General features: G+C 43.5%; 1 protein-coding gene across 3 annotated transcripts; it reads left to right on the plus strand.

Moving 5' to 3' along the window:
* Window positions 1-468: 468 nt before the first annotated feature.
* On the plus strand, window positions 469-27916 carry LOC128104172 (liver carboxylesterase 1-like). 3 transcript variants are annotated; one of them, XM_052728964.1, is made up of 14 exons: window positions 469-520; window positions 3162-3369; window positions 5000-5144; window positions 7385-7518; window positions 8169-8322; window positions 9697-9801; window positions 10509-10613; window positions 13255-13293; window positions 17072-17212; window positions 18205-18285; window positions 19223-19370; window positions 24156-24287; window positions 25300-25372; window positions 27710-27916. In XM_052728964.1, exons 1-14 carry the CDS (start codon window positions 469-471, stop codon window positions 27891-27893), a joined length of 1701 nt encoding a protein of 566 aa, XP_052584924.1. In that variant the 3' UTR covers window positions 27894-27916. The 3 variants fall into 3 exon arrangements, with proteins under 3 accessions (XP_052584924.1, XP_052584925.1, XP_052584926.1); XM_052728965.1 differs by having other exon boundaries at window positions 3165-3369; XM_052728966.1 differs by lacking the exon at window positions 13255-13293 and having other exon boundaries at window positions 3165-3369; window positions 9697-9805; window positions 10513-10619.
* Window positions 27917-27949: the final 33 nt, after the last annotated feature.

The raw sequence follows: 27949 nt of genomic DNA on the forward strand, positions 1-27949 counted from the left end.
CAGGAAAGGCGCAAAGCTACACAGAGAAACCCTGTCTCGAAAAACCAAAAAAAAAAAAAAAAAAAAAAAAAAAAAAAAAAAATCTCCCATCCTTTTCTGGGGATGCCAGATCAAAGCTCCCCACTGCCTGAAGGCACCTGCCTGCTATGCTAGTCTCTGCCTCTAGGAGGCTCACAGAACACTGAGGTTTGAATGTTACAGAGAGAAACCTTATGAAAGAAGTCTTTGGGCCTCTGTTATCTGAGAGTTGGGCAATGACTGTGCAAACAAGAGAGAGTAAACTCTAGGTGGGTGTGGCTTAGAGCTCCCACTAGACACCCAGAGAGCTCTTGTTCGAGGAATTTCATCTTATGCAAATGGGCTGAGTGGGCAGGATTTCAGGGGTTGGTCTATAGCTGTGGGCAGGATCAGGGCATTCCCTTCAAGCACCAGACAACTGACTGGACCTGGAGCCACTGCCCTTCCATGATGTGGCTCTGTGCTTTGGTCCTGATCTCCCTCATGGCTTGCATGACTCAGGGTGAGTACTTAGGGGTGCATATTCGAAATTCTTTGGCCTGGGCCACAGCAGTGAGTGCAGGCTCATGCAGGCAAATGAAAAACAAGTTCTGTTCCTTAGAGGTGATTGCCCTCTGGACACGGACAGATAGCGTGAGTGAATCTAAGCTCGGTGCCCTGGAGCTTCGTATCCTTGAGTGAGGAACTTAACTTTGCAGTATCAGCTCCTTCCCCATGGGGCTGCAGTGGGGGTGAAATGAGTAATTGTGTCTGTAACACTCCGAGTGGCAATTGGTCTAGAGGAGATATAGGAAAGGGGGATTTAAAATAGAGTCTATCCATAGAAAGTCTGACATGTGAAATCATACAAGAGCTGCATTTGAAAAGATGATTTTTTAAAACTGAGAGTTACCTGAAAAGGGGTACATCAATGAAGTAGGGCAGAGGGGATAGTGATGGGGTCAGTCAGAAGGCTGAGAATAGAAGCTGTTGGTAAGGAGGCAGGGGAAAGTGTTGTAACCTTGGATAGTTGGGGCAATTTCTGAGGATTTGAGGATTTAGAGGCTGTGTCTATTTTAATTGTACCCAATTCTGTGTAATCAACATGGGTCAGTAGAGGCACAGGCTAGGGGACCCAGACAAGTAGGTGGCTAGGGGTAGGGCACTGGGGTAGTTGGACCCTAGGGGTGACAGTTTATCCCAGAGGAACAGGGCCTCAGTGGTCAAAGCAACTGATATAGAAAACAGATCTATGGTCAGTGCAGGGGTACAACATGGGACCTTAGCACCCATCTGTGCCATGGAGGGAGACTGTGGATTCCAGGGGAAAGTACTCACCCAAGGTCTCCTGGAATCATACCTCACTCTATCTCTAATCCAGAATCTACAGTAGTGCTTCCCCATTAAGGGTCATGGCCTTGTTGAAATTTCTAGACTTCCCTTCTGTTTAGCTATGTGACACTGTGAGAAGCTGGGACAGTGTATGAGGGTTCAAATTTGGAGTGGAACATGTCTGTGCTACTAATTGCCCTTGCCCCTCACAATGACCACCTGCAGTCTATCTTCAAGAAGTTCATCAAGTCCACTCACCACACCTCTTTCTTCATCTTTAGTATGGCCTTGATAACTCTTACTTGGCAAGGCTTCTTTTAAAGGAGCATTGGTATGTACTTGCAGCACACAGTATATGATCAGTATGTGCATGTTCTTGTAGTTAAAAGTTTTCCTGTGTCCCACCCGGTCCTGCAGCTGCTTATAAAATAATTGCACAGAGGCTTATATTAATTACCAATTCTGTGGCCTATTGGCTCAGGCTTCTCACTAGCTAGCTCTTACAACTTAAATTAACTCATTCCTATTAATCTATATGTTTCCACGTGGCCGTGTCATTACTGGTCTGCTGGCATCTTGTTGCTCCTTGGGCGGTGGCTGGCATCTCTCTCACTGTCCTTTCTTCTCTCTCTTCCATTTGAATGTACCGCCTAATCTTACTCTGCCTCACTATTGGTCAAACAGCTTTATTTATCAACCAATCTTAGCAACACATATTAATAGCCCACACAAAGACATTCCACAGCACATTCCATATTATTTAAGCAACAGCTGTATTTGTGTTTATGCTTCCAATCCCATACATCCCATTTTCTACCCAGAGCAATCTAGATTCTTCCCACTTCATTTGGGTAGAAAATACTCATTGAGTTAACACAGGCCACAGCTAGTGGTTTCTGTCTGGCTTCTCCTTCTCCTCAGGACTCTTGCCAGTCCCTACCTCCTTCCCCTTGGCCTTTCATCTGCCACCACCCTGGTGAGTGTTCTCACTCGACTCCAACTGTCCCTGAGCTTCACACTCGCTTCCTACAGTGTATAAATTCATAATGTGTACACCCATGTTCAGGTAGTGAACTCTGCCTGCCCCTCTCACTGACCTCCTTCCAGCATTGAAATTCCCATGTCTGGGGGCATCTTCCTACCCAGAAATCCTCCAACTGTACCTGTCTTAAAGGGAGCCAGTAACACTCTCTTTTTCTTCTTCTTCTTCTTCTTCTTCTTCTTCTTCTTCTTCTTCTTCTTCTTCTTCTTCTTCTTCTTCTTCTTTCCCTTTGGCCCCATATCTAGTCAGGGATCAAGTCTGCCTTTTAAATGTCCCCATATACGTCTGCAGACCTATATAACTATTTTCCCTACTTATAGAAGAGTCTATTCTAGGCAGACCGTTGGAATTCACACAGAATAGCAATTCTGCTACCCATGGACATTTTAACAAGCATGCTTCTCAGGAAAGGTATCTCAGTGGGACTGGTGACCTAAAAGCAAAGGGAATTTTCTCTTAGTAAGACAATTCATGGACATGATTTTATAATATGGTTTGCTATAGAGGTTCAACATTATTGGTTATTCTTGATAACAGATGCTCCCAAAATCATGATGGGCTTATTTCATTGATCTTGAGGGGAAAGTATCACAAATTAAAACATCCTAAGTTCTAGACTCTCAGTGGGTAGAAATATGACAAATGAGAATTTGAGGAGGAGATAAGGAAAAACTGTGCTGAGTAAGAATAGCGTCAATGGGTATACATATACCTATAAAGTGAAAAAGCCTGCCTGGAATCCAGGTCTGAGCTTTCTCTTCTGATCTGTGCTCATTTTCTCCATGTCCAGCAGGGCACCCGTCCTCACCACCCATGGTGGACACTGTTCATGGCAAAGTCCTGGGGAAGTATGTCCACTTAGATGGATTCACACAGCCTGTGGCCGTCTTTCTGGGCGTCCCCTTTGCCAAGCCTCCTCTTGGATCCCTGAGGTTTGCTCCTCCACAGCCTGCAAAGCCCTGGAGCTTTGTGAAGAATGCTACCTCCTACCCTCCTTTGTAAGCCACTGGGGCCCTATTTGGGGACATTGTCCTTATAAATATGAGCAAAGCTCCCTAACTGTAGTAGCTGCTTCTCTATTTGCTGTGTAGACACCATGATCAAGGCAACTATAGGAGAAAAAGTTTATTGAGGGCTTACAGTTTCAGAGGATGAGTCCATAACCATCATGACAGGAAGCATGGTAACATTCCAGCAGAAATGGTGCTGGAGCAGTAACTGAATGCTCAAATCTTAAAACATCAACCACAGGCCAGAGTTGGGGGACCTAACTAGGAATGGGTGGGGGCTTTTGAAACCTCAAGCCTACCCCCAGAGACACCTCCTCCAACAAGGCCACACCTCCTAATCCTTCCCAAACAGTTTTGCCAGCTGGGTACCAAGCATTCAAATGCGTGAACCCATGCAGGCCATTCTCATTTAAACTAGCACACTGACTAAGTGTCCTTGGGGCAGTTGTCTAACATATGTGCCTCAGATTTTATTCTATGAATAGATGTTGTGTTGATGTGGGCCTTAGATGACTTTTATTCATAAAGAGTCAGTGCTTGCACGCTTGAAGGACTTCATAATTGCCATCAGTTCAATTCAACCCTGTGTTGGACCTTTGAGCTCTCTTATCAGGGCAGCCGGCAGTGATTGCTGGGCTATGAAAAAGGTAGAATCTTAGCAGGACAGTGCCGAAGGACCCTTAGGGTCAATACTTTACCCTGGACCTGGCATTTTGAGTCCCAGTGGAGGAAATAATTTACCTAAGGTGTGGGTGGACATCCCACCCCCACTTCCCCCCAGGGTACTCTTGAGCAGGAGCAGCAGGAAATATTAGATAGAAATTTAGAGGGGAGAGAAACAGAGAGAAATCACAGGATAGCCTCAGGAGGGCCTGGATCCTAATCCATTGGGCCCTGACTGACTCTGCCAAAGGGCTTTTAAAGGAATACCAAGGGGCAGAGCAAAACATTCCCTGTCCCGCCCCAGCACAGTCAGTGCAGACCATTCCAGACACCTGATGACCATACACATGGTCAAGCCATCCACTAATTCAGTCCTGCTGTATAAAGCAAGCTCAGATCTCATTAGGAAAATTCTGTGGACCCCAACACTAAGTCACCCAGCATATCAGTGCTTGAAGCAGAGCAAAGATGTTGTTTTCCTAAGCTTACTCATAAAACACAGTTCCTGACCTGTACAGTGTATGTGCTTGTCATTAGAAGTAATACCACTGGGTGATGAAAGTTTCTGAGGATTAGAAGATATTTACCTGATGGAGTACCATGTCACCCTGTTACCCACTGTATAAAGGCTACTAGAGGCTTGAACATGACATCAATCCTGGCTATGCAGGAGATGTCATATTCAAGAACAGGCTAGGCCAGCATGTGATCTCTTCTCTCCTGGGCCTAGGATATCCAAAGGCTCTGGGAAGGAGAAAGGTGTCAAGTCCTTCTCACTCTGCAGAGTTAGAAGGCACTAGAGAATTCTGAGGTTCCTCCAGGAAACATGTAGACCTTCTTACACACTGATGCCAGCTTCATTTACAAGCTCAAATCTCCTGGTGCAAGGTTGAGCCTCAGACAAGATGCCCAGCTTCCATCTGGTGGAAACTCAGGTGTTCTCTCTCCTTCCCAGGTGCTCCCAAGACCCAGAGGCAGCACAGACAATTGCAAAGCACTTCACCAACAGAAAGGAGACGATTCCTCACACGTTTTCTGAAGACTGCCTCTACCTAAACATCTACACTCCTGCTGATCTAACAAAGCACAGCAGGCTTCCGGTAAGCGTGGGGACCACTGGCCAGACTTGTGGGTTCCAGCACTGGGCTCTTCTGTGACACTGGAAGGGGATGAGGAATCTGGGGGTAAGGACACCACAGTCCAGGACTCAATCCAAACCTTCTGTAAACCACCAGAATAGCAAAGGTTTCTTGTCTGTCTGTATAAGTGCATCAGACTCTGCTGGAGGTTGCCCTGCATCTGATCTACATCTTATGCTTCCAAACTCTCTCACACTAACAAGGACAGTGATGTCAAGTTACTAGAGTCATAATGTGATCCCAGAGCAGCTAAGACATAATTTCAGTAAACTTGAGCTGAAAAAACACATTTTAAAAAAAATTATACGTGGCAGTTTACATAAGAATAGGAGAAACTGATATTCAGGTGGGAGAAGCTAGGGCCCACAGTGGGTAGGCAGGGCAATAGCATGGGTCTTTTAGCTTTAAAACAAAACAAACAAAAAACTGCTGTTTCATAAGGAGTAGCAAAGGTAGCTGGAATGTCACCTTTCTACCCATAGTATCTGTGATAACTCACATTGACCTGTGATAAAGGTGTGAGGGGAGGAGCCGGGGGCAATTGGAAGCACCCTCTTTTGCCTCAGTAATCCTGGGTTTTATTGTAGGTCGCTGTTATCACTAACTGCCTTTGGCACAGGCTGATGACACAGTGAGTCAGCATTTCCCACATGAAGGAAGGACCTGAGATGGGGCAGGCTGCCATTTGTCAGCTGGTGGCTGGGAAAGGGGCTTTGGGAATGAGGTAATTCCTGAGTTGTAACAAGTCAAATGCCAACTCCCATCAGGTTCCATTGACAGCAGCAGGGAGAAGAGATTTTGAAATTGGGACTAACATTCAGACCTACTGTGCTTTTCAATGTATTGGAAGGTGGGGATAAATGTTCTTTCACTCAAACTCTGAGTTCTCCACCCATTTCTCGTGTACTCAGTGCCCCTCACACAGCCTTACTTACTTGTAGTCAGGGAAATCAAGTACATGATCCATTGTCACACAGCCTGTCATGAAGGACCTTGCAGTCTCACCCCATAGTCTTTCAATCTGCTCAGTGTGCCATTGCTCACCAGCCCTGGCCTCCTGCTTTCATTATGAGATGGATTTGACTTAGTTGCTACTGGAGCTGGCAAAGAACCTGGTTGTATGGGTTAGGGGACAGGGACTCTGAGAACCTAGAGGCAGGAGACCCTCTACTTATGACAGAAGTCCAAGAACCACAGGGTCTGGGGTTAAATGCAGGACCTGCCTTTGTCTCCTGCTCCAACTTCTGACTCACTGTGCTGTGGCCATGGGCAGTGGGGATTGGGAACTCAGTGCACAGTGTTGGGCCACGTGGCCTGGCCAAGCCATGCTACCACATCTTATTAGCTATGGGATTCCAGCAGGCAAATCACTTTTGTTTCTTAGCTGATGCATGGGGCATTATTGTCTACTCCATGTAGAAGTTATTTCTTCTGCTTAGGGCAATTCTTGGTTCATATTACACATTATGATTTCTTTTAAACAAATAGGATTTCATAAACTCTCCTTCCTTCTCTGCTCTATAGGTTAAAACACACACACACACACACACACACACACACACACACACACACACACACACACACAAAGTGAAAACTTTTGCACCCTTTTACCTTCTAGTTTTATCAGTCTTTTGTACAAAGTAGTTTCTTGAATAATGTCATCCAGAGACTAGTGATATCCCAAAGGAAGCATCGGTGAGCTGGGCTTAGCAGGCTGGGAGGATCCGGGTGTGCTGAGGAGGCACTTTGGAAGCAGTACCATCAGGCTGGTGTGTTCCTCATCAGATAATCACTTCCCAGCAGAGAAGTTGAACTTACTCCTTAAAGGTTAGTGGTATGAAATGAAGTGGCAGTCCCAGGGCTGCCTCTGGCTTGTGTTCAGTTGACTGAATAGTCTAGGCATGAGGTCATGAGATTGTGGGAAGGACACGACATCCTTGGTCCTTGCTGTTCTCATGATGGTTTTCTCAATTTGAAATCACTGAAGGATGGAAATGAGGAACATTCAGTATTCCAGCATTTTAGGCTGATCTGAGAGAGTTGGAAAGAAGGGTGACTGCTTATTGCAGCCTTTCTGGACCTTGGTGTGCTTGGGGTGATGTCCTTCAGTCACAGCCTAGATGCAGGTGGCCAAACCTGATGACTTTGGGAGTCTCTGCAGTTCTGCTACCTATGACCTGTATGATTATGTTCTTGTCCAGGTGATGGTGTGGATCCATGGAGGTGGACTGGTGATAGATGGAGCATCAACCTATGATGGCCTGCCCCTTGCTGTCCATGAAAATGTGGTTGTAGTGGTCATTCAGTATCGTCTGGGCATCTGGGGCTTCTTCAGGTGATATATAAATATTCCTTTCTACATATTAGTCCTGAAATAGACCTGTTTCTGTTTTGATAATAAGAATAAGACTATGACATTATATAGAGTTCAAACTTATTTATTTAGCTTAGATTTGAGATATTAAAAGTCCAAGACTGTGTGGTTGCATCAACGAGCCATTGGTGGGATCCCTTGGCTGTGTTACAACATGACACAAAAAGGGGATCTGAACATACTGGTAGACCACATGGTGAGGCAGGATGCCTGGAAGAGAGAAGGGGATAGTCTTCTTCTTTTCATAAAAAATCATGCTCCACTGCTGTGTCCTCTTTACACAATTATGTGTTTCCACTATTTGTCATTATATTGTTTGCATCTGTTGGCCTGTGGTGTACAGTAAGAGCCACGTGTAGACAGAGATTTCATGTGTTCTCTTCTCAGATGAGCTGTACATTTTAAACCTTGTTTGTATGCATGGTGGCTCCTGACTCCCTGAACATAGAGTCCCCTCAGAACATTGCTGTGGAGATGAGTGGCAGGGGAACACTCTTATCAGTGATGTAGAGCTGGCCTTATTTCAGAAAACTCAGAAAGAGTCCCAGTCTCTCTCTAGCCCTTAGAACACGGTCATGCCATGTCTAACTCTACCCACTATTGTCCCACAGCACAGGGGATGAACACAGCAGGGGGAACTGGGGTCACTTGGACCAGGTGGCTGCACTGCGCTGGATCCAGGACAACATTGTCAACTTTGGGGGCAACCCAGGCTCTGTGACCATCTTTGGAGAGTCAGCAGGAGGTGAAAGTGTCTCTGTTCTTGTAAGTGTTCCTGATTCCAGACCTCAGGTCCAGACTTGCTGTCTGCGCTGAGACCTCGTACAGACCAGCCAGTCCAGCCTTGGCACTTCTCCTCTCCTAAGCCAGATTCAGGTTGACTCTACTTATTGATCAGTGTTAGCTGGTGGAGGGCTAAGGACTAACCTTTCCTCAGCTCCAAGGGAGCTCAGAGCTCAGTTTATGTCATGGGCCATAACAAGCATCATTTGTTTACTGCACCATGCCACTTCTCCACTTCTGCCTTATTTGCGTTTTCTTTGTTAGTAAGACTAACCTTGGGGTTGATTTCTCTCAAGAAGTGTTGGGTGTAAACTCCAAATAGGAAAAGGGGTGGGCATGAGTGTAATTGTTTGGTTTCAGCCTGGGTCTACACAGTGAAGTGACTCAGGTACCCAGCAACCTGAGTCTACACAGTGAAGGGACTCAGGCACCCAGAATAAGCAGGGGTGTCTTCAGGTGGTTTTTCCATGCCTAGGAGGGAAGGTAGCAGTCTCTGGGACTTAGTTATATGATGTGATATTGAACTGGAGGGCACTGAGGGGAGCTATGGAAAGCATTATTGGTGACTCCTAGGACCACTCTAGCTCCCTCAAAGCTGAACAGAGAATCAGCCCCATTACTGCATTTTTCAAACACATTAATTTCATATTTTTATTGTCAAATGAAATGTTCATACTTTAGAGATAAAGGAAAAGGGTAAATAAACATCAAGAAGCTGGGTTATAGTGCGTGTCTCTAGTTCTGTCACTCTGAAAGCTGAGGTTTAAACGCCACATGATAAAGGACAACCTTGACTACAAAACCAATTCTTGTCCATTCTAAGCTATTTGGCAACAAATATTTCCTTAATTAGAAAGCAATCTTCTGTATTATTATCTTTTAAAAATAATTACATAGTATTCCACAGTGAAAATAAAACATCATTTGCACAATCACATTGGAATCCTAATTTATGATTTTAAAATTATGAATATCAGGAACACACTTTTTTATGAGACTCCTCGATTACCTTACTTGGGATAAATTCTGAGTAATATAATTCTGAAGCAGAATTTGTGACTAAGAATTGTCAAATTGTCTTTCCAGTGATTTGATTATAGTGAAAGGTTCTTGCCATATTGTTGTTGTTGCTGTTGTTCAGTTCTTGTTTGGAGTTCTGTCTTTACTGGGCTGAGGGTCTTTTGGAGGAGGTGGTTCCAGGGTGACCTTAGGAACAGGATACATTTATGTCCACAGAGTACCGGGTCCCCAGGAGAATGGCCATGACAGTAAAGCAGATGGGTAGAGCCTTAAAGACAAGTGAATTCAGATCACTCCATTTCTGTGCAAACTCTCTTCTTCTCTCTCCCCTGCCAGGTGTTGACCCCACTGGCCAAGAACCTCTTCCACAGGGCCATCTCTCAGAGCAGCGTCATCCTCAATCCTTGCCTATATGGGATAGATGCCAGGCCCATAGCTAAGGTGAGTGTCACCCAGGACAGCTACTACACCCTTCAGTCTGCCTCCTTGGGTCGTCATCCTTGGGTGTTTCTTGCTGCAAGAATCAGCTCAGGTGCTCAAGGGCTGCCTGGAATAAGAATGAATTAATAGGAAGGGCTGATTTCTTACCCACATCTAAGCCACATTCTAATTTACTAAATGTTTCATGTTGAGTATATTATCCAGGCCTCCGGCAATTCTGCACACATTTTAGTGTATGGGAGACATGGTTGCATCCTGTACATGTCATATCTAATCACCATCCCCATCTGTGGGTGATGGGAAGGGAAACAGAGATTGAATGGCATGCCAAATGGTAGAGGGGTGGCTTAAAACAAGATGGTGAAATTCTTGATTTAACCCTTCAACATCCAACAGCTTCTTAAGAGGCATTTTACTTTGAGAATTTCCCTCATCCCTTTAGTGGTCCTGGGAATGGACATTTTTATCAGGACATTGTGTCCATTTTTATCAGGACAAGATAACAGAGACATAGATATTGTGTAACCAGTTCTAACCTATGCTCTAGTCAGTAGTAGAGGTACTTTCTGGTACCCAACCCCAAGGCTTGTTTCATTAGACTCCTTTCAGCAACCTTCTACCTTCTTCAGAATTCAGTCATGGACTAGAAGCCACAGTCTGCATGGAGGGAGGGAAAGGATACACTCTTGACCCCTGATCTCTTACAGAAAGTGGCTACTCTTGCTGGCTGTAAAACCACCACGTCAGCTGCCATGGTTCACTGCCTTCGCCAGAAAACAGAGGAAGAGCTCTTGGAGGTCTCTCTGAAAATGGTAGGTGTGCCCATCCTCCTGCCCCCACCCTGTGTACTTGGCCCGAGGCTTGACTCATTCAACTGTCTTCTGAAATAGCTTATCCCCTCTTGGAACAGTGTCAATCTTGTGATGTAAATTTCCTTAACATGAAATAACTGTAAACCATAAATAAATGTAAAACTGTCCAGTAAGAACATTATATGAAATTACATGACAATCCTCCAACTTTATCAAGCTTAATATCATGTATTCTTGTTTTCAGGTATATTTTAAGTTATATTTCTACACATAATCACCAAAAGGAATTGGGTGGGACTGAGGGCATGCAATACAAGGCCTCTAAGGGAAGTGTCTCATATAATCTAGGACCACCTGTCTAGAGATCGTATCACCCACAGTAAGCTAGGGCCTCTCATATCAATCATTAATCAAGAGAATTTCTCATAGATGTGCCCACAGGCCAAACTAATGGATGTGATTCTACAAATGAGATTCCCCCATCTTAGGTGACTCTAGTTTGTGTCAAGTTGACAAAAACTAGCCAGCACATCATCAGTTTCCCCAGCATCCTACTGTCTATTCATTCATCCTTATAACTAATTCTGTTAATTATTTTTCATAATCTAGTAGATATCCATTTAAGATACTTAATTCTTCTATCTTCAATCTGTCTCGTGTCTATTAATCATCCAGCCAACCTGTATCTATGTGCCTTCATGCAGCCCTTCAAAACAAAGGTCTGTAGGATTCCTCTAGATGCCATAGAAGCCCTTTGGCACTGTGCTGTTTCTGCTTGTCCAGGGATTGAGCCAATGTGGACACAGGGCTTTCACTGTCAGGCTTAGGTTAGGTGTTATAAGAATTAAGAGAAGGCTATTTTCTGATACCCAGAGAAAAGGCAACTATTGCAGCCACTCTCCATGTGGCACAGGAGGACTCAGCTTGCACAGGAATAGCTGGTGACTTTGAAGAAGCCAAGTGAACCCAATATCTAAGACCATGCTATAAGTTTTAGGATCTTGTACAAATACTTGATTATCTATTGGTCCCAGCATGCTTGCACACTTACTCATTTGCATGAGTGTGCACATACATACAGCACACTCTTGGATGGTGGGACTACAATGTGCAATGGAGACACTGTAGTGGCAGCTTCCCCCATGCAAGTGAGCCCAGTTAGCTAGAGGATAGTGATGTTACCGTTGTCATCCTTACAAAAAAGAAAAGCATTGGTTACAATGAGTTTCAGTGATCTTGGAGGTGTCAGTTTTCTGATCCCAGATGAAAATGCTCTTCAGTGTCCCTTGAACAGAAAAAGGAATGCATTGTTATGGAATACTTCAGCAATTGAAATGTTCTGGAACAAATGGTCTAGCCCATGGCTATAGCCAGATGTTCTTCAGACAGTTGGGAATGAACCAACTCTATTACTTAGTTTTCTGTCCTTTTCCTTTTCCAGCACTCCAGAGTCATACCCTATCTGCTTACAAGGCATTTTTCCTTAATTTAAACAGTAGGCTTAGTGTAAACTCAGGTGCACTAACATTTAGCCAAGATTTCTGACTTACATAAAATTAAACTGTGGTGGAGGGGCAGGTTAGATGCCCAAACACCACCTGGGAAGACATGGTGTGGCATTAAACCACACAAGGGACCTTATGGGTTGTACCTGAGAAGTGAAAGGGGTAAGATGTAGTTCGAATCTGGAATCTTCCTTAACTGCTCCTCATACTGAGGGTTGTGATGCTCCAGATCATGTATAGTCACTTGAATTCATGAAGCAGGAATGAGGAAAGGAGGAAAGTGGTGGAGGAGCTTCCTGCTAGTCTATCCCAACAGTAGCCTTATTCCCCACCTGACCTCTGTGTGCCTCCAACTGTAGCCTTATCCCCCACCTGACCTCTGTATGCTCCTACACTGCCTTGACCTAATTCCACTATTCTGCAGAGGAGACATTGGGGTATTGTCGCCAGTAAGAAGAGTTCAGATTAGGAGCAGACATCTTTCCAGAGATCCTATGACCTTGAGTGGGTCCCAAAGCCTGTCCCTTGTCTACCACTACCCCCACATCATCTGGATCCTCCATGTACCCCTGCCCAGAGGACCCTGACCATGTTTCATAGCTAGTTCTATGATAAAATATCCTGACAAACTTAGGGGAGAAAGAGTTTATTTTAGCTTATAATTCCTGGTTATAGTCCATCATTGTGGAGAAGACACAATGGCAGGTGATTGAAGCTGCTAGTCCCATCACATCCTTAGTCAAGAGCAGAGATAAATGCATAGATACATGCTCTCTTGCTTGCTTGTGCTCAGCTATACAATCTTATACAGGACTACCTGTCTAAGGAATGGTGCCCCCTATAGTAGTCTGGATCTTTCCATACTAAGGAAATTTCTTAGGACACTTTCTTCCAGAGAAACCCACATCCCAAATCAGTGTAGACTACCCCATTGAGACTCTCCTCACAGGAGGTTCTAGGTAGTTCCAAGTTGACAATTAAAGTTGACCATTATAGACCCAGTATGAGGTTCTCTTCACCTTGGGCCTATCCAAGGAAGAATCAGGAGAAAGAACCTAATACCTCTAAGGCCAAGTTCAAAGGATCATCTTTGGACAAAATTTTCTCACCCAATTTCTCTGCCTTTGTTTCCACAGAAACTTGCCTCTGTTGACCTTCATGGAGACCCCAGAGAGGTAAAGTCCTTTGCTTTCCAAATTATAGGTACTGAGTCTTAAAAGGAATAATTCTCCTTTGTATAACAGTACTAGTATCTGTGTTTGCACTGCTGGGGTCCAGAGAGGGTCAATTCCTTGTGAAGGTAACATAGCCAGGAGGACCGGGACAGGAGGACCTGATTCCTAGTCCAGTGCTCCCACTCAGTAACTCGGTGTTCCCCAGAGTCACCTATCCCCTTCCAAGTGATATTTCTTGCTTTAAAAAATGATCTGGTAGGAGTAGGATGCTCCAGAACCTTCCATGTTCAGGAGACTGAGATGCCTAAGGAGCCCTCAAGCCATCAGTAGGGAGAGAGCACAGGTCTCCTGAGAGGACACAGGGCTGATATACTGTGATGAAGGAGACTTTGATCTTAGTGCTGAGGACACTGTCCTCTTCCCACCAGCCAGGAAACTCCAACAGTGCCCTCCATCTCATCCTTCCTACTCTCCCACCTCCCAGCACCGTCCAGGAGATTAATTCGCACCATCTGCAGTCCAACCCCCTCTGCTTCCTCCACGGGGCTCCCAGCACTCCTCTGAAGGGTCCTATGAGAAAGAAATAGGATTCTTTCAACATTCAGAAAAGTTGTGGCAGGATGTGATTTAGGAATTGGGACATGAGAATGAAACAGACAGGATCTGTTCTCTTAGAAACTTCTAGTATTATCGAAATAGGAAAACATAGTAAACTCTATGGTTTATATTTCCATGGATAGAGTCAAAGTAAAGACAGTGGGGGATGGAGAGCTGCCCAGTGGTTTGATGTGAACAACAGGGTCAGGGGGTGGCTTGAACAGTTGGTGGCCTCTCGGGGGAGCTCTAGAGAAGAGAAAGAAGTTTAGAAACCTAGAGGATGATGTGCTCCAGGCAGAGAGAAGAGCCTCAGAAGGGGTCTGCTGAAGAAGGCTAGCATGCTTGAGGAGAAACAATTAGGAATGAGCCCACCTGAGGCTAGGTGGGTAGTAAAAGTAGGAAGTTGAGTCAGCCAATGGAAGGCTTGGACTGTGATTCAGCCTGAAAGGGGAGCTGTTTGGAGAACTACAAAGAGAGCTGTAATGGTGAGTTTACTAATGTCTCTGACTGTAGCATACTGGATTGCAGGGAAGGGACAGGGAAAGCCAGGTGGAGGCCATTGTGTGACAACTAGGCCCTGCATTTTTATAGTAACTACAATACGCCAGGGCATGGGCAGTGGGGTGGCAATACATTGTTTTGGATCTACAAACTGTGAAGGAATATCTGAGGAGGACTTACTGTTTCCATGTGAAAAAAAGCAAAGGAAGGAAGCGCATCACTTGTCTCACCCAAGCAGACAACGCACACAGCACCAAGGTGCAGCCGACAGAATCCCAGGGAACACTGACAACTGCTCAAGGTATCACAGTTACTACTGAGGGACCGCCTCTTGGATGCAGTTCCAACTGGGTTTTCCCTCTGTGTCCATGTCCATCATTTTAATATTCTTCCTTCTCATCCCCACGTCCCCTAATGTCACCAGACTTCCTCTTATGAAAAGAGAGAGATCCGCCATCTTAAAATCCCGACCTTTATTTTAAGTGGACACTGTTTCCTGGAGTTGGTTCTAAAAAACATTGCTGAGTGCCAGAGATGTTCCAGACACTGTACAGACAATATGCTCCACCCTTTACTCCCTGTATCCTGTCCTTAAGCATTCCTCCAAACCAGGACTAGTTGAAAGTCTCGGAAAGGGACCTGCACAGGGATGCTTTGTCCATGAGGCTGTGCCCTGCTCATTGTTGGGAAAGGTTCATTTACCAAGGGCATCCACAACTGCTCTGTGTGGCCAGCACATGTCTTCCTTCAGAGGAGCTGCTTCTGCTGCCTGCTCCCACGATGGCCTCACACCCTGCACAGTTTTCCTATGGCAGGAGTAATTGTCCACAGGTCCTGGTCTCCATTGTCAGCCTGTTGGAGGAGGTTTGGTCCTCACCTGCATTTCTCAGATGCTGAATCAAGTCACAGTTTGGTCACCTTGAGTGACAAGTTTGATGTCTTCTTAAGGCTATATGTATATTTCTTTTCTTTTTTAAAAAAAGTATTTATTTATTACGTATACAGTGTTCTGCCTTCATGTTTGCCTGCAGGCCAGAAGAGGGCACCAGATCTCATTACGGATGCTCGTGAGCCACAGTGTGGTTGCTGGGACTTGAACTCAGGACCTTGGAAGAACAGCTAGTGCTCTTACCCGCTGAACCATCTCTCCAGCCCTGCTAATTATATTTTTAACAGTACAAATTTAGATATGCATAGATGGATATCAGCTACATATCTATGTATGTAATCATGGATTCTGTGTTTGAGAACTCACTTACTTAGTAAAATATCTCTGGAACTCTAAATCATCACTCTTGACAGTATTCTGGTTACCTGCACATTGCATGTAAAGCAGGGGATGCCCGGGTTCCATCTGAGCTCAAAGAAGAAATACTTTGTCTTTTTGCTCACACTCACAAACTCAAGAGTGTCTTCCTTTTAGTCTATTTAGTGCTACCTTTAAGAACAGTAATTTGCTGGTTTTTAAAATATCCTTTTATGGAATTATTTTTTTAGTCTTTTGTACATGAATATACTGTATTTATAACATTTCTACCCCTCCCTTTCCTACTCCACATCCTCTCTGTCTCCAATTCTTCTTGAGTTCATGATCTCATCTTCTAGAATCATTATTGCATTTTGTGTACAACACACACACACACACACACACACACACACACACACACACACACACACTGATCCTCCAGCTCTTACAACTTTCTGCTTCTTTTTCTCTAAGTTTTGGGATAGGTGTTGCACTGTAGATATACTGAATGGGGACAGGGAATTATACTCTGCAATAACCAGTAGCCTCTGTTTACTGCAAAAAGAAGCTTCTCTGATAAGCAGTGAGAATGGCACTCACCTCTGTGTAAACAGACAACTGTTTAGAATATGGTTAGATGCTGTGTTGATTTAGGAAAACATCAGTAGCTTGTTCTCCCTTAAGGCCTGTGACCTCTAGAGCTATGGGTAGTTGGCTAGGTTTAGAGCACCAAGTATGGCTTCCTCAAGCTGGGTCCAGGAATGTGGGCTATGCAGGGATAGGGGTGGTGTGGGACAGTTATAATTTTCTTAAATTAGCATACAAAGTATTAAGTTTTGTTATGGTATTTTCAAACAAAAAATTGATTAATATGAATTAAATTTGTTTTTACATAATTTTGAATTCTGTACATGCACGTGATACATACCAACTACTTTTATCTCTAACCTCTTTACAACCTACCAGCTCCTTTTCTTCCCACAAATCTCTCTCTTATATTCATAACTATTTGTTTAATTTTGCAACCCACTTAGACTATCCAGGGCTGTCCATGTGATCATGGGTTTAGAGCTAACTCTTAGATACTGGTGGGTTCATCAATTTGTATACAACAAGACACTGGCTCCTTCTCACTAGAGTCTATTAACAGTCAATAACACGGAGTTAAAGGGCAGGACCCTGTTAGCCCATCCCACTTCCTTAACTTAGTATTAATAGGGCCTGCCTTGTGTAAGTCCAGTGAGGGTTATAAATTATTAATAGAAATTGTTGTCTGGAGAAACTGGTTTCACATGCCTTCATTCTGTCTTCTAATAATTACACACTCCCTGCCACATCTTCCACAATGTTCCCTGAGCCTTGGCAAGGGTGGTATACATATCTCGATCAGGCCTGTGCAGGACAGTCACGGACACTGCATTTCCATCTTCCCAGAGCTATCCCTTCCTGCCCACCGTGATTGATGGAGTGCTGCTGCCAAAGGCACCGGAAGAGATCCTGGCTGAGAAGAGCTTCAACACTGTGCCCTACATGGTGGGCATCAACAAGCAGGAGTTTGGCTGGCTCGTTCCAATGGTGAGTGTGTTGTACACACATGCCTTTTACACAAGTGTACTCATAGTCCCAACCATCGCGAACCCCCTGCTGCCTTCCTTCTTCTTCTTCAGCTTTCTTTGAGGCCAGAACAGATGTCCCCATTGTCATGAGTGGGTATTTCCATGGCAACATTATCCAGAAAGCCCAACTATCCTCTGGGAATCTTAGTCCTGGAAACTCTTCTCCCAAAACATTACCTTCCCTTAAGGAGTCCTGACATTTATAGGCTGTAAGGGCCAGAGATAATACCTGTGCAGATGGAGCAAGAAAGGACATCTAAGGAGAAGGAAATGGAGTGCAGAGGCAAGTTCAGACTGAAAAACAGAGTAGCTTCCACTGAGTGTCCTAAGCTAGTGTCATGCTAGGGCATGGCTGTTAGTTGTTAGAGTAGGGTCAAGTCTCTGATTGCAGAAGTTTGAACAAGGTGTGGACATACAGATGATTCTATAGCTGCTTTACAGAAGAACTTCTACATAAAATTGGGTCATAAAAGGGGTCATAAAGTGTACAGCCACAGCTGACTTTGACTTCCTTGGTCATCTGAGACTGTGGGCAAGGGCTTGAGTTCATCTACCTTGAACTCTGACTTTTATATTATTCTGACCTAGATGCTACGTCACTATTTGGATAACTGTTTTATGTGTTATATACAAATATATGTAAAAACACTCACACACACACTATATTGAAGTATTTATAAATTACATATATAAAATATAGGTCTTACATGCTTTGTTGACTCACATGGGAGGCCTGCCCCTTTCTGAATGAAAGAGGAGTAGATGGGAGGGTAGATGAGAGGTGGAGGGAGGGAATGAGAAGAGAGGAGGGAGGGGAAACTGTGCTTGGCATGTAAAATAAATGAAAAAATTTAATAACAATATATAGGCCTTACAAAGAAGATATTTTAATAGGTATGTATATAAGATATATGCTATATTCATGACTGTTCATAAATGTTTCTTTAACAGTTTCAGGGCTTTCCACTCTCTGAAGACACACTGGACCAGAAGACAGCTGCCTTCCTCCTGTGGCAGGCCTACCCCATTTTAGTAAGAGTTGAGGGAATCATGGAAATTGTTTGAGAAACAAAGGAGTCTGTATGTTTTTCCTGAAACATACTTTTTCAGTGGCTGAAACATCCTTAGATGTGGGACTCAGCTCCAGATTTCTGTGTTTCCCAGTTTAAAATCCTTATAAGAAACTCACATTTGTGATTTGTAACCCAACCTCTCCCACTGGTGACTGCAGGCAAGTTCTTGGGGAAAAAATTGTTTTTTAAGTTAGCAAACCAAATAGGATAGAGGCAGGCACTGGTAGCACAGGACTTATGTAAGTTTTATGAGGAGGTACAGCAGAAAGGGATAGCACTGGTGATTACAGATTTTGGGTTCTCTGCTTTTTGGGCACATAGATTGCTGTGATCTGCAGATCCCTGTAAAGCTAAAGAGAAGTTATGTAACTGCAAATCTTACGACTTTTTTATTCCATTTCCCAGGAATACTTTATTTTGAAGTTAATTTACTGGATGTCAAAGGTGCCTTTTCCCAGAGAACAAGGGAAGATAGCAAAAATTGCTTTTCTCTTGAGAACCCAGGATGTGTATATGTGTGCGTAGAGAAAAGCACCTTTCTTTCAGGATAGAGCTGGAGAAATCACCCACTGGAAAGCATTTCCTAAGCCATTGGGTAGCTTTACTCACATGGACTTTTGCCACTGAAGCCAGTGGGACAATAATGATATATTATTGAGATGCTTAACCTCCAAAATTAAGTTTAAAATCTATTAAAAACAAATGAACCTAGAGAGTTTATATTAGGCCTCCCTGGGACACACTCTCCTCCAAAAGTTGCCCTCTTGTCCACTCAGCCCCAAACCTAGGAGAATTTGGCACAGAACTCAAGTGGCTCAGAATCAATGAATCCATGGTAACCACCTTGAGAGGCCCCATTGCAACAGGTTAGGTGGTCACTTTCTGATCCATTTCAGAACGTCTCTGAGAATCTGATTCCTGCGGCTACTGAGAAGTATTTAGGAGGGACAGATGACCTTGTCCAAAAGAAGGACCTGTTCCTGGACTTGATGGGAGATGTCATGTTTGGTGTCCCATCTGTAATTGTGGCCCGTAATCACAGAGGTGAGTGTTCAGAATGGGGTGGGAGCATGAACTCACCAGACAGATCTCTAGCATAAACAGATATGAAATCTGCTGAGGGTCGTGTCTCGAAGGCTGGTTCCCTATGGCTTGCAATGTTTAGTATTGCTTCTGCCAGTAAGTATCTGTGAGGAAAAGGTTCACATGCAATGTAATCTAGGAGGTGATGCCAGCAAACTCTCTAGAGAGATGAGGAAGTGACTTGGAGGCCAGCCTGATGACCAGCCCACCGAGCGATCTTTATAGTCCCAAGAATTGCACTTTTAATATGTTGTTGAATCATATTTGGTAAAATGTTGTTGAAGATTTTTATGTCTATGATCATGAAGGATATTGGGCTGTAATTTTATTTGCTTGTAGGGTCCCTGTCCTATTTTAGCATCAGGTTAATGACGATCTCAGTAAAAGAATTTTACAGATATTAGGGAAGAGTCTAAGGATTAGTACAAGCTCTTCCCTGTAATTTGTGGTTCTGTTTATCAGTGAAATCATAATAATCTGATTTTTTTTTCATTTATGGAGGACTTCTAATTACTGTTACAGTCTCTTTATTCTACTATGATCTCTTCAGATTGACTATTTCTTCTTGTTTCTATTTCAGTTTGGTTTGTTCGGGCAGTTACTTATCTGGTCAGGGGTGCTTTGCTCTGTCCAGATATTAATCAAGGATAAACTCTCCAAGCACTGGTCTCTGGCAGCTGTGTTTGGTGGCCTTGACTGTGGATGTAGACAGGTGGGGTCAACAGCAGCAGGCATCCTCTCGTCTTATAGCCATGCACTACTGGAAAACATGAAACACGTACAGTACTTAGTCCTGCAAATGGTTCAGCTCCTGTGTAGCCCCAGGAAGCCAGAATTCCCTAGTCTTTTGCTGCTGTCACTGAAGCTTCTGCAAAAGCAGTAAGCAGTAAGCCAGTGGGTATAGGCATCCAAATTCCTCAGTTTTTAACAGCAACCAGTGTTGCAGCTCTTGTGTAGCCCCATGAGTGTGAAGTTCCTTAGTCCTTAATACTGGTCAGTGTCACAGCTCTAGTTCTGGACCCAGAGTCTGGATCCCTGGGCCGAAAGGACTCCACATCCTTTGCACAAATCTTCTGTCACCCAGGGTCTGCGGTCTTCCTTTGCTAGCACATTCTTGCTTCTATCCTTCCTCAGTCCAGGTTCCCCACCATCTCCTGCTGTCTCTCCTTCCACTGCCTATCTTCCTGGCTTGACTGTTCTCAAGCTGTTCAGCTCCTTCTGCCTCAGCACCTCGGCCTCTCAGCAACTCTGCTGCCTCTGCTATTGCTGCCTCTATCCATTGTTACTTCCTTTGGGCTACAGCACTGCCTTCATGACTGAATTAGGCAAGAGAAGAGCCTTCCAGAGCCTCAGGTTAGGCCTGATGTTTTAGTACCAGAGGAGGGAGCACAGACCAACATCTCTCAGGCATATCACCAAGTAAGCCTGAACAGCGTGCTTACATGCAGAGGAGGAGTATTTGCATCAAGACGTCTTGTGTCTTTACCACTAGTCACAGTGGTCATCTGCTAGATGGACAAGAGAACTGCTGCTCCTCTGACCTAGATGCAAATGGCCATAGGATCATCTAAGGTTTGTGACAGCAAAATGTCTGGTGCTTGCTATTTCAAACTGTCTTGGTGATGCTGTACCCTCAGTAGCCAGGGTTCTCAGCCGTCTTCACTGTATGATTGTCTCAAAGAGTCTGTGGAGTTTTCAAGTTGGTTGGTGATGGCATAAGAGTTCTTTAGCTGGCTGACTGGCAGTCCTTTAGTCCAAGGGAGCCGGGACAGCAAAGGAGACCCCAACAACTGTACATTAGAGAGTCAAGATGCTCCTCCTTCACCATATTTGCTTATTGACAGGAAAACTGACAGTAGGGGGCCTTACAATAGCCAACAGAACTTATCATTGACATTGATGATGGTTTTAGCCATCTTAAACACTCTCCCAGTGCACTAGGTACATGTAATCCCTTTAAATGACACATTTCTTTCAGTTATATAATACTTGTGCATATATTAATCTGTTGTAGTCTCTTATAAAGCTGGGATTGTTCAGCATATAGAAATCAACAAACATAATCCACCACATAAATAGACTAAAGGACAGAAACCACATGATCATCTCATTAGATGTAGAAAAGGTCTTTGACAAAATCCACCATCCATTCATGATAAAAGCCCTGCAGAGAATAGTGATACAGGGGACATATATCAAAATGATAAAGGTGGTATTTAGAAAACCCACAGCCAACATTATTCTAACTAGAGAGAAATTCAAAGGAAAAATTAAAGGGAACAAGTCAAGTTTGTCCCCTCCCCCTTGTTCAACACAGTAGTTGAAGTCTTAGCTAAAGCAATAGAAAAGTGATGGAGATAAAGAGGATACAAATAGGAGAGGAAGAAGGCAGTGTTCTTATGGTGATAAGATTCTGTGTATAAAAGACCTTAAAGACTCCATTAGAAAACTCCTACAGATGATAAACATATGGGTTTTAGGAACTGAACTCAGGTCTTCAGCCTTGGTAACAAGCTCTTTATTTCCTGAGACATCATCTATATTTAGCCAATAACAGTGTAACTTTGATTAAGTATAAGAATTCTACATCTGTTCCTCAACACATACTTTCTTCATGTTTCTGATATCAGAATTTACATCATCTGGACAGACATCATAATTTATTGTAATTCTAGTTGATAAATTTGTCTCATCTATAAATACTGGTTTAATTAATTTCTATTGACCTTTTTACCACACAGGATAAAATTGTCCTGACATTTCAACTATAATTCTAGTGTCCTGCCTGTGGCTTGCTTCACACCGGTGATTTTGATGTCTTATGAGCTTTCTTGGAGTTTTAGTTTAAAAGACCTGCTTTAGCCATTCCTGTGAGGCAGGTCCAGAGGCAGTGAGTTCCACAGCTTCTATCAGGGAAAGCTGCTATGTCTCCCTCACCTCTGAAAGGCCTTTTTCCTGAGCACAGGGCTTCAGGCTGGGGTCGCTTTCCTCCAGCATACTGCCTGTATCACCTGTTCTCTCAGACCCTGGATTTCCTCTAAGACAATGGATGTAGGTTTGGCACCTCCTTGATTGTGAAGCTCTCATCTCTGATGTTCCTGGGGTTTCCTTTCTTTCACTGTTAATGCTGTGATTGTTTTGTGTCTTGGCTAAAATCCGCTGGAGGCTGCTGTGCTTCCTGACCTGATGCTGGGAACCTATTCCAGAAGGGAGCATTTTCAGCCACAATCTCTGGAAATAAACCCTCTGTCCTCTTTCCGTTTTCTTCCCTCTGCACGTTGTCTTATTCAAATGTGTAGCCTGGAGAGAGCAGCCCATTGTCTTTGCTTTTCTTATTGTTACAACTTGTAACTACTAAAATGTATGTCTTAATTTCCTTCCAAATATCACATTGTGATTATAAGAAGTTTAGAAATATCAGAGGTTGAGCAAAAAGTAATAAATATATCTTGGGGAGTGTGCTGTATAAAATGTGTTTTTTCATTCACAAAAGATCTTTGCTGAGTAGCTGGGGTCTCAGTTCCCTTCTAAAATTACCAAGTGGTGGAGACAAGAGCAAACCCTCTTTCCAGCAAGCTCTACTTACCTTGAAGCATTTATTCCATAAATGGCTTTCAGAATCACAGGGTTGCCAAGGTTACAATAAGAGAAGATGTCAAAGGTGATTATTTCTCATCCTACACTAGAAGGACATATGTCATTAAAAAGTTTTGTTAGTAGATATATCATGGTGTGAAGTAATGACAACAGTGTATTAAATATACCACAAAATTATTTCAAATGTGTATATTACGATGTATATGGTAAAACCAAATTATGAATGTATAAAGGTTTGTACACACATATGTATGTATAAATGTGTATGTATGTATAAAACACATAACCTATAAAATAGTGGGATATAATTATGTATTTTGTTTTTGTTTTGATTTTTACTTTTTCTGCAAATTTCAATCCTCTTTTCTATCCCTGGGGACAAAGTTGTAAAATTTCTACCCCAGGCTCACATGCTCACCCTTGCCTTCTTAAAGTCACTCCTCTGTGGCCACCCAAGCACACTGTGACTAGTGCACAGTTATGAGGCTGTGCTGGGGCTTCATGGGCTGGTACATAAGGAGCAAGGATTGGTGGCTCTGCTGATGCTGTAAGGAAAGTGGCATCTTGACTCACCTACAGGACTTTGTCAGCGAGTGTGGAAGGCAGAGGAGATGGGGAGAGAGGTTGACAGAGACTCCAGTCCATCTTGCCTTGGCACTTCTGTTTTATCATTACTTTCTCCCATTATGATCTTATACTTGGGCCAAGCACGCAGCTGGGTATGAACTATGAAGCCTCCAGTTTCTGCATGGATTTTTAAAAAAATCTAATTACCATAATTTTCAGAGAGGCAGCCTGGGTTATCTTCAGCCTGCTCTGTAGAGCTGAGAAAATCCCTAGGAATGCTCCAAGCCAGGCTGGATGAAAGACAACCATGAGGTTCTAGACTATCTTGGAACCAAGACACAACCATGTCATCATTAACACACATCCCATGTATTTATTGCATTTGGGGATACATTAATTGTTCATTCAATAAACACCTGGTTCAAATCGTAATTCCACATCAACCAGCTGTGCATCCCTAAGCAAATCACAACTTTCTTAACACTATCTTTATCTCCTCTACAGATGAGGAGTATATTCAACTGTAGGGCCTAGGATGTGTGTCTGGTAATGTGAACTGTGCATGAATCCATGTCTCCTCAGATGCTGGAGCCCCCACCTACATGTATGAGTTTCAGTATCGGCCGAGCTGTGTATCAGACAAGAGACCCAAGACCTTGAAAGGAGACCATGGTGATGATCTCTTCTCAGTATGGGGAGCCCCATTTTTAAAAGGTGATGTCTGTTTGCTGGCTGTGGCCTTGGTGATATGAAGGCTGGGTTTGGGTCTTGGCTTGCTGACCTTGAACAAGTTTGTCCTTTTAAACTGACTTTCCCCATGCTCTGTAACAGGGCTTAGCTATAGGACAGTTCCCAGCCATGTTCTTCTTCAACACATATGATTGTGTTTATACATCCCTAGTCATAGTCATCCTCAGATCCTGACTTGTAACATTGGAAAAGATCTGATGGGTCTCATATAGGCCCTGCTTAGGGCAAGAATGCCGTGGTTTGATTTTCTCCTGTGAGTACCTATTGGAACAAAAGAGGAAATTTAAACTTTTTGCTAACCTTAACAAGGCCTATTGCACTTCTCTCCATCTACCTATATATCTAAAATACATCATAGACTTACATATCTTTAATTATAAGCTATTTAAGGGAAGCTTTTGCAGAGGTTTTCAATACCTTATTTCTCAGCAGCTGCATGTAGCTGGTGATCTCTTACAATGCACCATTGTGTCTGGGGGTGTCTAAGCTGTACATCTTCTCAGCCTCTTAGAGTTCTGATCATTTTCAGAACCTGTGCAAAGGTGTGAGGATAAGAGAGTGATAACAGATCAAAAAACCTCCAACCCTGCTAAGTCAGAGGTAACCAACTATTGTCATTGTACCCAAGGGGAAAGCACCGGGCAGCTGAACACAGAAGATAAAGGCAGACAGCTCATGGAATAAAGTCATTTGAACTTTAAAGGTGTGGGCCTGCTCAAGCAGGAGCTTCATAAAAGTTAGATTTGGACTCAATAAGTATGTGATAAGGGCCAAGACTCTTCATTTCTCCCATCCAAGTACTTACCAGAACCAAACACACTTAGCTTCTGAGATGAGAAGAGATCAGATGCACTGAGGGCCCTATGGCCAGACAAAAGCCTGTATTTCTTACAGGCTTCCTGTGCTGCTGCTGCTGCTGCTCTGCCTTGTAAACCAAGTCTCACATAGTTAAAGCATCTTCCTTTGTCCTCCACAGGGGGCGCCTCAGAAGAGGAGATCAACTTCAGCAAGATGGTGATGAAACTCTGGGCCAACTTTGCTCGGAATGGGTGAGGCTGGTTTCAGTGTTGGGCTGGGCCTGAAGCTATGGTGTGAAGGCTCATAGCTTTTGAGAATGAGTGTTTTCTAAAGCTTGAGTGGTCTACCTCTTTTCCCTATGACCACAGCACTCTTATAATGAGGCCAGAGTTAGTCAGTTTTGTAGGTGTGACAAATCTGTGAGACAGTTCAACTGGTAGAATTGATTGTGAAATTTGGCTCACAGATCAGAGGATTCAATACTTAGGCACTTGGCTGTTCACTCTGATCTTATGTCAATACAGAACATTGTGGTGGGAAATAGGGTAGATCAAAGCTCCATAGCCCTGTTAATCAGAAAGTAGACATAAGGGTGATAAGAAAGTAGATATAAGGGATAAAGCCAAGGTTCCAATATACTCCTCATGGGCATGTTCCCTATGACCAACTTCCTCTAACTTGTGGACATTCATGAATTTTCCATCAACTCCCAATATCACCATCAGATGGGAATTATGACCAGCACATACATTTTTGGAGGAATATTTAAGCTCTAAATTATAACCTATGACCTCCAGAGGCTCATGTGTATCACACAACCTCAATATTTCCAATACTACTTAGAAGTCCAAGTCAATGACTTCCTCAGTCTTACAGAAACTCTTAGTTTTGAGTCTCCATTGTAACAAAATAGTAACATTTCCAAGACACAATGACAAATTCCACACATTTCTATCATGAATGGTAAAACAGGAAAGTGGCATCAAGGAATTGTACCAAAGCAAGTCCAAAGTACAAGAGAAAAACTTAATTGCTGAAGCTGTGTGTCCAGCATCCAGGAGTCTGTTGTAGACATGAGCCCTGAACAACTTGGGAAACTTCTACTCTATGGTCTTGCTGTCTGTACTTCCAGGACCTCTCTGGAGCTGGCTGTTCTTATGGTCTAAACCTTTCCTAGCTAAATGTTGCTGGCCCTGCCAGTTTTAGTTTATTAGGGTCTCCATAGCAACATGAGCTTCACTCTCACATTGTCATGCATCATATTCTCAGTCTTGCTAGCAAGGACTTCAAACCTTCCCCCCTCGTGCTGGCCTTCCAAACCTTCATTTGAAATCAGGTAGAAGCCTTGAGAATCTGTAACTCTTGTATTCTATCTGCATGCTTATAAAACCAGCACCACAGATACAATGCCGAGATACAACAATGGCCTGAGATTTGTCAGGGCTCTGTAAAATCTGAGCTGTAGCAGCTCTCTGAATATGGGAAAATACATTCAAGAGAATCACTTCCTTAGGCCACTTTGTAGGGGGCAGAAGTCCCTAGTGCTGGCTTCTCAAAGTAAATTCTTCAAAATAATTTTATACTGAAAGCCTGGGATGGGGTGATTTGCAGCTTCCCAAGTCATCATTAGAGTAACTCTTATACACAACAGACTTGATCCCAGAGCACTAACCCCTCAAGCAACAGAACTGTCCTTGTACACAACTTGAAGCATGCTCCTTGTTTGGCAAAACTCTGAATTTTAAGCCTTTATCCTGTGATTTTTTTTCTCCTAAGTCGTGGTGTAAAGAGATTACAATCAGCAGAAAATAACATTCCTACTGCCTGAATACCATGCTTTCTAAAATTTCTCCCACTAGTTAAATAGTACATCAACTTTGAACTCAGCCTCTCATAAAATTTCAGGGAATGGACAAAATATAGATAATTTCATTTCAAAATATAGATAAATTCTATTAGATTGCTTCCAATATAATTCTTTATAGAGGCTACATCCCGTGTGAGTAAGCAGAAGATTGACTTCTCTGTCCTTTTCCCCATTAGCTCCCACTGGACTCTCCTGTAAGCCTTACCAACTACATTCTGGCTAGTCTGCAGCACACTCACCAAACATTTCCAAACTCCCTCACAAAGCAATTAAAAAGTCTTCTGAACTATATCACTGGATTAGTTAATGTCCAGCAGCTCAGTAGCGATTTCATGTATTAGCTTTCAATCAACTCAAAGGATGAAAGATTATTTGAGGGTCTGAGTTACACTTGGACTTTTTATTTGGGGCTTGAGATGAGGCAGAACATCAAGGTAGTCTGAGCACTATTCAAGGCCAGGCCTTCAGGGACCTGCTTCCTCCAATCACACCCCACTTCCTAAATTTCCACATATGCTGAGCTTAGTATCAGTCTGCATCACATGAGGAAAATTTAATAACCAAACCAAATCATGAATGTTCTTAAAATGAACAGCCTGTCCATCTATGGAAGGTTACTGGTTTCTGCACAGAAGTAAGCCAGGGCATCCTTACACATCTCCAAGCACCATTGGGACAGCATAGTTGGTTTGATGAATTTCTCTTTTTTTTCTGCTCACAGGAATCCTAATGGGGAAGGGCTGCCCCATTGGCCAGAATATGACCAGAAGGAAGGGTACCTGCAGATTGGAGTCCCAACACAGGTAGCCTATAAGCTGAAAGACAAGGAAGTGGCCTTTTGGACTGAGCTCAGGGCCAAGGATGCAGCAGAGAGTCCAACCCAGAGGGAACATGTTGAGCTCTAATCAGGAGGCCCAGCCAGATTTGAGAACCCAGAGCCAAGAAAGAGGTGTTCCACAAA

This window comes from Peromyscus californicus, unplaced genomic scaffold (assembly GCF_007827085.1).
Source record: "Peromyscus californicus insignis strain IS unplaced genomic scaffold, ASM782708v3 Scaffold_8__1_contigs__length_139910024, whole genome shotgun sequence".
NCBI lineage: Eukaryota > Metazoa > Chordata > Mammalia > Rodentia > Cricetidae > Peromyscus > Peromyscus californicus.

What these genes read in the sequence shown, in the direction of transcription:
- LOC128104172 (XM_052728964.1), top strand. Translation starts at nt 469, where the DNA reads ATGTGGCTCTGTGCTTTGGTCCTGATCTCCCTCATGGCTTGCATGACT. An exon ending in CAAAGCACAGCAGGCTTCCG is followed by an intron (nt 5,145 to 7,384) that starts GTAAGCGTGGGG and finishes GTTCTTGTCCAG; the next exon opens with GTGATGGTGTGGATCCATGG. An exon ending in TGGAGGTCTCTCTGAAAATG is followed by an intron (nt 10,614 to 13,254) that starts GTAGGTGTGCCC and finishes TTGTTTCCACAG; the next exon opens with AAACTTGCCTCTGTTGACCT.